The sequence below is a fragment of the Habropoda laboriosa genome, unplaced genomic scaffold (assembly GCF_001263275.1).
Source record: "Habropoda laboriosa isolate 0110345459 unplaced genomic scaffold, ASM126327v1 scaffold134, whole genome shotgun sequence".
In the NCBI taxonomy this organism is placed as follows: Eukaryota; Metazoa; Arthropoda; class Insecta; order Hymenoptera; family Apidae; genus Habropoda; species Habropoda laboriosa.
Genome location: NW_017100266.1, coordinates 1,349,610 through 1,359,389, shown reverse-complemented (window position 1 = coordinate 1,359,389; position 9,780 = coordinate 1,349,610). Strand labels below are relative to the sequence as shown.

Genomic DNA, 9,780 nt, shown 5'->3' with positions numbered 1-9,780 from the left:
TAGGCGCCATATTGCCGTGTGTACCTGTCCAGACGGAACGCGAGGAAATGCTTTTCATAATTGTAATCCCATTAACAGTAGAGCGGTGTACAATTACGGCAGGGTTTAGCGATATCCCTATTAATTGTATTTTGAAAAAAATGAATGACGACATTCGTAATATTCTTTTTTATAGTTTATATACAAACTGTAATCGTTAACAGCGCTATTGTATTACATTATGTATACAGGGTGTCCCGTAACTCCTCGAACATCCGGAAATGGGGGGTAGCTGGGGTGACTCTGAATAACTTTTTCCTTTTCCAAAATCCAGTTTGAAGCTTCGTTTTCGAGTTATTAACGAAAAACACTGGCCAATTACAGCGCGCGTAGAGCCCGCGCTCAGGGGCGGATAACAGGGGCTCATCCGCGCGCGATCGAACATATGCGTACGCGTGACTTCTCGGTTCTCGATAGCTGTCAAAAAAATTTCACTTTGCACTGCTGTTTTTATAAGGCTTAGAGAAATGGTTTTTGGCCGTCATTTCGACGTTTGTATAAATTTTTGAAAAAACTGCAATTAGTCTGAATCGCGAAGAAAATAGCGAAGGTCGTTTTTACAACTTTTTTATCTGAGCTCGAAATGAAAATCTAAAAAATACATTTTGCAGATCTACGTCAATTATACACACGGTGAAAATTTCATCGAAATCGGTTAATGTTTCTATGAGCTACAAACCGCACTATCACGACTTTCGGTGTAAAACTGTAATAAATCTGCAGATTCTTACATCTTTCAATAGGTAATCAAGAATATAAAATATATTTTATTAAATTTATGTAACTTTAACTAATATTCTATCACATTTCTGTATTTTGGTAAATTAAAATGAGTTTTTATATGTATTATCAAGCCAGATAAAGTTACTAGGTAATTAATTCTTAAAGCGAACTTTGTGTCACGCATTCCTTTCACATGCTATCAGATCTAAGATCAGATTTACAGAGAATATAATACTTTTCAAACAAAAGTGTCGTAATACTTTTATTAAAATAACTGCATAAACTATTACGTTAATTATTTCTCAATTATTTCACTTTTGCTGAAATAAAAATAAAGAGAATCTTAATGCGTTAAATTTTGACTTGTGACATTTTCTAACCATTTCAAACTGGTCCCGTTTATATGAAATACACGATATATGATGCATAAGTACAATACCGGTAGAAAGTTTCGAAGCAATACGACTTTTAAAAAATATGGCATCAAAACAATAAGTAAAGTCATAATTTATGGTTCGTTTTGCATAATATACAGAACAATAAATGTACAAATAATAGACATAATTTTTATGAAATAAAACAATTCAGTGAATTAAGTGAAACTAGATTTATTTAATACTGTTTTATCTTCCACTATGAACAGCAAAGAAATATTAAAAGATGTTAAAAAGTGACAGTATATCGAAACTTTTTGTACACACTGTATATGCGCATATAGTTTAGTGGCAGACCGACAGAGAACGACAGTTTAGTACGAATACGAACGAAGAGGGGATCGTAACGACTCTTGCAAGTTTTTAAACTTTTGTTACGCAGTTATCGAAGAATCCCTAAAAAACGATCGAGATACTAACAACGAGGCTGTCTTCGGCAGCGAAGGCATATTTATCGTGGGGGTTGGCCCGCTGGGCTCTCTCGGCCCAGAAGCCCAAAGAGATGTCTATTCGGTCAGCAGTCCACCGTCTCATGCAAAATGGTCGGGCTCTACTGCATTCCGTCAGTAATACCAAGTACTTCTACGCTAATTACCGCCCAAGGATCTATCACGACAAGATACACGTTGTGCAAGTAGGTGAGTCTCGTGACATGAATTTTTTTATTTTTTTTCGACTACTTAGTCGTTAGAAGACTTTTTGGCATGACTGATCACCAAACAGAGACCTTCGACAGATTTAACCCTTTTGACACTTCATAATTCATATATTTTTTACGATTCTATTGTCAGTTAAATTATATTCTGATATTTTTTCAGTATAAGGTTACCTGACTGTTGTATGTTGTATATTTTTACTATACAGAGGGTGATTCAAATTGTTAGAACAAACGTTACACGATGACAATGATAGAACACCCCATGTTTTTTTTTATAGAAATCAAAAAAGTATTGGACACTAAGCAAGCAATTAAAAGATAGTATATTATTAAGATAAAATTTAACGATGTCAAATCTGTTGTAAATCACTTTGTATTGTAATGCAACATGTCAACATTTTTTGAAATATGAAGACCTCTCATGTATCTGATAATCTTTGACATTGCTGTAGGCAAGTCCCAGGGCTGCCTGCCCCAGGGTAACAATAATGTGTCCACCACAGGAAAGCACCTTAGCTACTTGGGGACTCATGCTCGACGAATCTTTGTAAATAACATCTTGAACAGAGTCACCAATAGTTTGGCTGCTAACTTGCGCAGACGTGCAGCTAGCAGATTGATTTTTGGTGACTCTACACCCTTTTTTGCCCTGGTTGGTGTATCATTGGCTTCTGGTACTGGAATGTTGACAAAAGATGATGAACTAGTATAATTAATGTGCATCATTTATAGGAGGCCATATCAAAATTGAAATGGAATACCCCACAAAATGATAAAAATTGTGAGGTCATCAAAGATGATGAGAAAGTTGTCACTTTAAAGGATTTTGTAATTGGTCCTGCAATAGCAAAAGGATGTTCTGCAGTTGTCTATGCAGCCAAATTCAATGATTCTCCTTGCAGCAAAAACGAGAACCAAATAAACATTGATGAGAAGACTAAAGATGTAACTGCATTTCCAATGGCATTAAAAATGATGTTCAATTATGATACTGAATCAAATGCACTGTCTATTCTGAGATCCATGTACAGAGAAACTGTACCAGCTAGAAAATTTTTAAAAAATGAATTAGCGGATTGGGAGATGAGATTGACAGAAAGCAAAGTCAAGCTACCACCACATCCAAACATTGTAGCAATGTATTACGTTTTCACAGATAGAGTACCAGCTTTGCCCGGTTCATGGGGCATGTATCCCGATGCTTTGCCAGCTAGAATCAATCCTCACGGTTCTGGAAGGAACATGAGTTTGTTTCTACTGATGAAAAGGTTTCTATTAATTCAAGAAATAATCGCCATTGCATATTAGATGATATAACTCTTTTTTTTTTCCATTGCAGATATGATATCACGCTGAAACAATACTTGATCGATCACAACTTGAGCATGAGGGAATCGATATTGCTACTTGCTCAGTTGCTCGAAAGTGTGATTCATTTGAATGCACACGGCATAGCACACCGGTAAGGCAATATCTTTTGTTCAAGTGGAATGTCATTGTATTAGGTATCAGTTAGATCATATTGAGTTTCATTACATGCTTTCTTTTCTCATCCTTAAAAACAGTGATTTGAAGAGTGATAATATCCTGCTAGACTTGTCAGAAGAGACAGATAACTGTCCATCTTTGGTGATCACAGATTTTGGATGTTGTTTGGCGGACAAACGTCATGGACTGTATCTACCTTACAACACACATGATATCGACAAAGGTGGAAATGCTGCCTTAATGGCGCCAGAAGTGATCACAGCAGAACCCGGTCCGTTTACCAGTATAAATTACACCAAAGCTGATTTGTGGACAGTTGGGACCATAGCCTATGAAATATTTGGCATGAACAATCCGTTTCATGCTGACAAGGAGAATACTTCCCTCAAGAATTACAATTACAAAGAGGAGGATCTCCCAGCTCTGCCAAGCCACGTGCCAACAGTTATTTCTGCACTGATCAAAAATTTATTGTCTAGAAGCCCATACAGGGTACATCATTACAAAACTAAATATGATTTTCTTGTAAAATACTTTAATATTTCATGAGATAATTTCAATTTCAGAGACTTGATACAGAAACAGCAGCGACAGTAATACAATTGCACTTGTGGGCACCCAGTGCTTGGTTCAGAGGTGAAGAAAAATTACCATCAAGCAACGAGGTATTTTCTTTTTATTGTCATATGTAGTTGTAAATTTATTTAGAATTTTTTTTATCTTTTTCACAGGTAATGCAATGGCTTTTGTGCTTAACTACGAAAATACTTTGTGAAGGACGCAATACGATGCTGGTTCCTGAAGTGTTCCAGAAAGAGAATGTTGGAAGATACGAAAGAAGGGATTGTTATCAAAGATCGCTTTCCACAAAGTCTTGTGGAAGACGTACTATGCCCGAATATCAATTAATCGCAAGTTTCCTCGGTAGAGTTACGCTTGCAAACATTAGAAGCGCCTTGAAGTGGATACAACAGAATGTATAATATATTTTCTAGTGTAACGATACGAAGAAAGTATTTATCTCCTGCATATCGAGGAACAAGGCCGCGTTCTGTTTTTATTGTCTTACGAATGAAAGATTGTTGAAATATTTTTGTATACCCCGATTTTATCATATATTATTATCGTTAATGTTCCTCAGTTTTTCCTCCTTATGTTAATTTATTTTTGATACTCTTGGAAAGCGTAAAAGAGTCTTGCTTCCAACTATGTTTTGAGTATGGTGAACCTTTTGAAAATGTAATTGAAATCAAGTGGCATAAAATGATTCTTTTGTAATTGTCGTGCCTTGTAATCGAACAATGCTAGAAAGTATCGAAGTATATTTATTTTGGGCGGTTTTATTGTATTCAATATTATTTATTGAGGTTATTTAAGGAATTAATTTACTTATGTGCATGGAGAGCGATCTTTCGTACTTTGATAAAGATAGCTTGCTCTGTATTGTCAATTAACGCTTATTAATTCATTAATGCGATACTAAGTGTATTGACGTATAATGATTTTCGAGTAGATTTTATGCAAGCATCACGCCTCCTTAAGTTCAAAAAAATTTTATGTATGACTTTCTTTTCATCGGTACTTTTTAACATGCCAGCTCATTATGAGATAATATCGAAATACCGTGTATATGATTACAACATTGTAAACGTTGTTCAGAAATAAAGCTTGTACATAGCGTTCATGGACTTGTAAATCAAGAAGTTTTCTTGGGCCTTCCACATGTTTGCATTTTAACCTTCATGTCTTCGAGATTGATATTTCTCGATATAGCCAGATCTTCTAAGTAAGTTAAATATTCATCATAGGTTAGAGCTCTTTTACGAAACTTAAAAAATGCGAGTCCTGTATCTGTTGTCGTTAATGTAACCATGTTGAGAATATGCGCAGATATTAACCATTTGTCGCTTTGCGATAGTGGCAGAAGTTCCACATTTTGTTCGAAGGAAACTGGATCCATTTGACAGTATGCTGTTACAATAATAAATATGTATATTTTAACAATTTTTAAAAATTATTTTTCTTAATTACCTATGAACATCTCTTTTAACGGAATAATCTCTGGTTCATCCCTTTTTTTTAGAAAAAAATCATCAATTGAAGAAAATTTTTTTTGATTTTTCTTTGAACAAATTAAAATCATGAAATTGAATAAATGTACGAATTATAACATTGGCGCAGTAAACAATGTGAAACCTCATTTTCATCAGGCTCTAAACCAATGTTTCTGCACAGCAATTTGCAGCAAGACAAAAAGACTTGACATGCGTGGATATGTGGTGTATCAAAAAATTAGGTTGTAAAAATTAGAAATCGTGATTAAAATTTCTCTAAATATCTGATAGATTAAATTCTCTTGTATCTTCTTTGAATACTTACAGGAGAAACCTTCAAAACGTAGACATTCCAGCGCTATTAATATTTTTGAAGGATCATCAAAACATCACACACATAACTTTGGCGAATAACAACATTTCGGATAGTGGCTTTATAAGTTTACTCGATCATTTTGTAGTAAGATAAAATATCTTTAAGAAACAAAAGAATTTCTAGTGATACATATTTTTACATAGTTATATAAGAATGTTGAGGAATTGGATTTGCAAAATAATAATATTGCTGATCTTGGAATTAAGTATATGCTGGAAGTAGGAAAGAATTTGGAAATAAAAAGTCTTAATTTGGGGGCAAACAAATTTGGTGTCCATGTAATAAGTTTTGGTATATATTTTATTCATTTGATTTGTCAATCAAGTCTTGATTTAATGATTTTTACAGGCATCAAAAGATGTGGCACTTTTTCTACTAAAAAACAAGTATATACATAGTTTAAATGTTGCAGAAGTAAATCAAACAGCTTCCAGTTTAATATACTTTATGATGGTTTTGAGCTCAGACCAAGAGATCTCTAATGGAACTTTAAAAAGCCTAAATATAAGTAGACCAAATCCAGGATGCATGTATTACTTTGATTCTGTTCATTTTGCAGATGTCATTGGTCACATGCTGCAAGTAATTTCCTATTTGTACTCTCTCTTTTAATATCTATTTAAATTAGATTATTTCTTCATAGCATAATACTACTCTGAAAGCATTGCACTTGCAAAAGTATAACTTTGATTGCCATGATATTGAGAGCATGATGTTCAATGCTATACACAATAATTCATTACATTTGCTAGATTTAGGTTGTAATAATATAGGAGATCATGGTATTAATCACATTGCCAAGTGGCTGGTGGAGAAGCCACCTTTGAAAACTCTTATTTTGTGCAGGAATATCATAACTGATCATGGTGCAAGGTATTTGGTCATTGAACTAAAGCATTCTGTAAATTTGATATTAGTCACAGTTATTTTTAGGAGCTTAAGTTTTGCTATTCCATTTTCAAAACTTGTATCACTTGATATTTCATATAATAAGATCACTGATGATGGAATGGTCTATATTTTGTATACATTGAAGAAGTTTCCTATGTTAAGACGGCTGAGAATATTCAGCAACTGTATTGGACATCCAGCTGCTAAAGTATTCATATAGAAACAGTATCATTGGTAGAATCACTATTTCAGAGTTATTTGCAGATACTTAAACGAATGTTGATGTCTCAAGTGCTGCAACAAGAGAATATAGATGTTAGACCATATAGAGTGGATCACAGGTGGTACTTTGCAAGATATACAGGGGACTGTTGTAAAAAAGGAGATGTTGATGTTCCATATGGTCTCTTTTCACAAATGTCAAAATCTCCTCCTGTACAAGCAACTCGTCCATGTAGAAAATATTACAAATACACATATTCACAAACAACTAAGATTGATATCCAACATGTAGGTTTTTATATCTTCTATTCTTAATCATTTCCTGTGTTTGGTTTATTCAAAAATACTTTCTTTCAGTCGGTTGTAACTATGATTTCTCAGATAATGAGCAGAGCTCATATGAAAGACTGTAGATGCTGCTATTGTTTCAAATGCCAGGGTAATGATAAATTTATTATTTTCATTCATATGAGAATAATATAGTATCTATTTTAAATTGGTTAGCTTCACATTATGATGAGACATGTAGAAATGCTGATCACCCAGACACATGTACCTGCTGCAAATGTAAAGGAGATGAAAGCAGTGATTGGTCTGTGGATAAATTAATTGCAAATAGACTCTTATCTCCTTTTGATCTTAAAAAGAATATTAAGTACATCTTAACGCGTGTCAATTCCATGACTAAGGAGAATATTGTAAGATGGATTAACATCGACGAGAACCTTTTAGAAGAAAATTTAAAGTATATTGGATGTATGAATTTAAGAATTTTCATTATCATTCTAAATTATAAATTATAAATAATTAAAATTGGTTTTCAATTTTGAATGAAGATACAATATTCCAAGACCAATATGAAAAGAGTATTCCTTGCACATCTTCATGGGCACAACTGAGCGTATCCGCATTGCAGAAGTACTTGCAAGAATCTTCTTCAAAGAATTTACTTGTCATATCCAAAAACGACCCTATCTTCTCCAGGAATGTTTGCAAGAACATCGATGATAAATCGATTACTTCGTCAGATTCCTGCACAATGTATTAGTTTAAGGGTACCTAATTTTGTGTACAGAGACGGCCAAGAATGTTCACTTGAAAATCTTGATTTATTATCAACCATCTTTGGTCTTGAGTTTTGCATACATATACAAATTGATTATTCAGAAAGTACAAAAATAAAAAATACAATAATACATTACATCTCATAAAAATGATCTAGTTCTTTGTTGATTCACTTTTTCGTTCTTTCGATTTTTCTTTGTTGCTCCTTACGTTGCGTCGACCATCGATCAGCATAGCTTGACTTTGCTCTTGCTTGATCTCCAACATCTTCTCTGGTGACAATTGGTTCGTGTTAGTTTCACGAGGAGATTTGTTGGTCTGTATGAGATTACTTGCTTCAGAGGCGACAGGACTATGCATGGTATTCTCCTTGTTCCTCAGAGTGCTCTCTGGAAGACTGAGAGTAGGTTGTTGCACAAATGGGCTGACAGCTCTGAAGGCAGGGAAGGTATTGATGGAGACTCCTTTACTGGCATACGTGTTCTCCATTAACTGCTTGGTACCGTACTGGCCAGCACCAGAGTCTGAACCATAGACATACATATTTTGGTACGAGTCGTGGCTGTGGTGGTGAGGGTGGTGGTGTCGATGATTTGGGATATTTAAATCGATGTGAGTATTAGTTCTTCCCTGAGGTTCCACTCTTATTTTCTGTGAATGATCAGAACATGTTAATTAACACATTGAACATTTTCTTAACTTTTTATCATTGACAACTTACCTCTGCTACCATATGGGGCATCATCATTGAAGATCTTGCATACGCTGATGGATAAGGCATGACAGGTACCATATTCATTGCCAATGGCCTAACATTGGAACAAGTGCATGAAGTAAGGTAATTGTGCAGGGGATTGGTGCATGGTGTAGTTGCTGGAACTTCCATTAAGGGAACAAACTGTGGTTGTTCAGGAATAAACATCAGATGTTCTTCGTATGTAGGAGCCATTGGCAGCAGCGCTAAGGTCTCTTGTGGCTTTGGTAAAGGCTGTGCCTGCTGTTCAATGCGCATAGGCTTGGGCTTCTCAGTAACAGGTACTGTTTCTGTGACAGGAGCTGGAGTTGGCTTAGGCTTTGGTTGTGGCTGTTGCTTCTCAATGCCATGGATGACATTGGTGTTGGATGAGGACTGAATTACATTCACAGCTGAAGAAGGTTGAGCTGGATGTTGGGCAATGTGCAAGTTTGGAATTGGTTGTTGAGGAATAATGATGCTAGGCTGGGGTAAGGTTTGAACAATAGGCTGGAGCACATTCAGAGTGTGAATTTGTGGAGGAACAGACTGAGCCTGTATCCTCAGTGGGATGTTCTGAACAGTAACTAAATTTTCCTTTACAGGTTGTTGACAATTTGGTTGTATTTGAAAATAAAGTGCAGCTTTTTTTGTTCTGTCCTTTTCCTCACCACTTTCTTCAATGTTCAGGTTCTCCTGTTTGGCCTCTGCTTCTACCGTTTCTGCTAATGATTTCTTCTCGATGATCTTGGCCGCTGGACCAGCTTGGATGAGCGTGATACCCAATAACAGGAATAAGAAAGACACGTTGAGATGCATTGTTGACTCTGTGTCGACTTGTTGACTTTGAGACTGACGACTGACCGACTGAATTTCGTTTTTATAGGGACTTCACGACGTATGAATCCATTTTTAAGGCTTGCATTTTGCAACGACTCGCTTCACGCAACAAAAATGTGGTATTGCTGACTGCGCTCTGTAACAGTTCCGTCATTGCTGCATCTTTTGTAAAAATTTGAATACATCACCGTTCATTTTATATTTATGTAAATGTAATATGTGGATACGCAATTATTTAATTAATGAAATAAAAAATT

The 9,780-nt window shown here is 35.2% G+C and overlaps 5 protein-coding genes across 5 annotated transcripts in view; 3 read left to right on the top strand and 2 right to left on the bottom strand.

Annotated features, from left to right (window-relative positions):
* Positions 1–109, top strand: part of LOC108573228 (keratin-associated protein 10-2-like) — a 1,777-nt gene extending 1,668 nt beyond the window's left edge. The window contains 1 exon segment of the mRNA XM_017935617.1: positions 4–109. Coding sequence (XP_017791106.1) covers positions 4–109 — 106 coding nt within the window.
* Positions 110–1,525: 1,416 nt separating this feature from the next.
* On the top strand, positions 1,526–4,933 carry LOC108573257 (serine/threonine-protein kinase PINK1, mitochondrial). Its single transcript, XM_017935650.1, is given in 7 exon segments — positions 1,526–1,834; positions 2,307–2,573; positions 2,576–3,122; positions 3,194–3,316; positions 3,420–3,834; positions 3,909–4,007; positions 4,074–4,933. Coding segments are annotated over 7 exon segments (1,839 nt in total). The 5' UTR covers positions 1,526–1,698; the 3' UTR covers positions 4,326–4,933.
* A 105-nt stretch (positions 4,934–5,038) lies between these two features.
* On the bottom strand, positions 5,039–5,543 carry LOC108573227 (TPPP family protein CG45057-like). Its single transcript, XM_017935615.1, has 3 exons — positions 5,539–5,543; positions 5,374–5,414; positions 5,039–5,313 (listed from the first exon to the last, which is right to left on the bottom strand). The coding sequence occupies exons 1-3, from the start codon at positions 5,541–5,543 to the stop codon at positions 5,039–5,041; spliced, it is 321 nt and encodes a 106-aa protein (XP_017791104.1).
* Positions 5,544–5,606: 63 nt separating this feature from the next.
* On the top strand, positions 5,607–7,200 carry LOC108573226 (leucine-rich repeat-containing protein 34-like). Its single transcript, XM_017935614.1, has 7 exons — positions 5,607–5,638; positions 5,724–5,856; positions 5,916–6,050; positions 6,121–6,354; positions 6,416–6,645; positions 6,706–6,871; positions 6,916–7,200. Exons 1-7 carry the CDS (start codon positions 5,607–5,609, stop codon positions 7,198–7,200), a joined length of 1,215 nt encoding a protein of 404 aa, XP_017791103.1.
* Positions 7,201–8,103: 903 nt separating this feature from the next.
* Positions 8,104–9,502, bottom strand: LOC108573225. Its single transcript, XM_017935613.1, has 2 exons — positions 8,672–9,502; positions 8,104–8,601 (listed from the first exon to the last, which is right to left on the bottom strand). The coding sequence occupies exons 1-2, from the start codon at positions 9,500–9,502 to the stop codon at positions 8,104–8,106; spliced, it is 1,329 nt and encodes a 442-aa protein (XP_017791102.1).
* Positions 9,503–9,780: the final 278 nt, after the last annotated feature.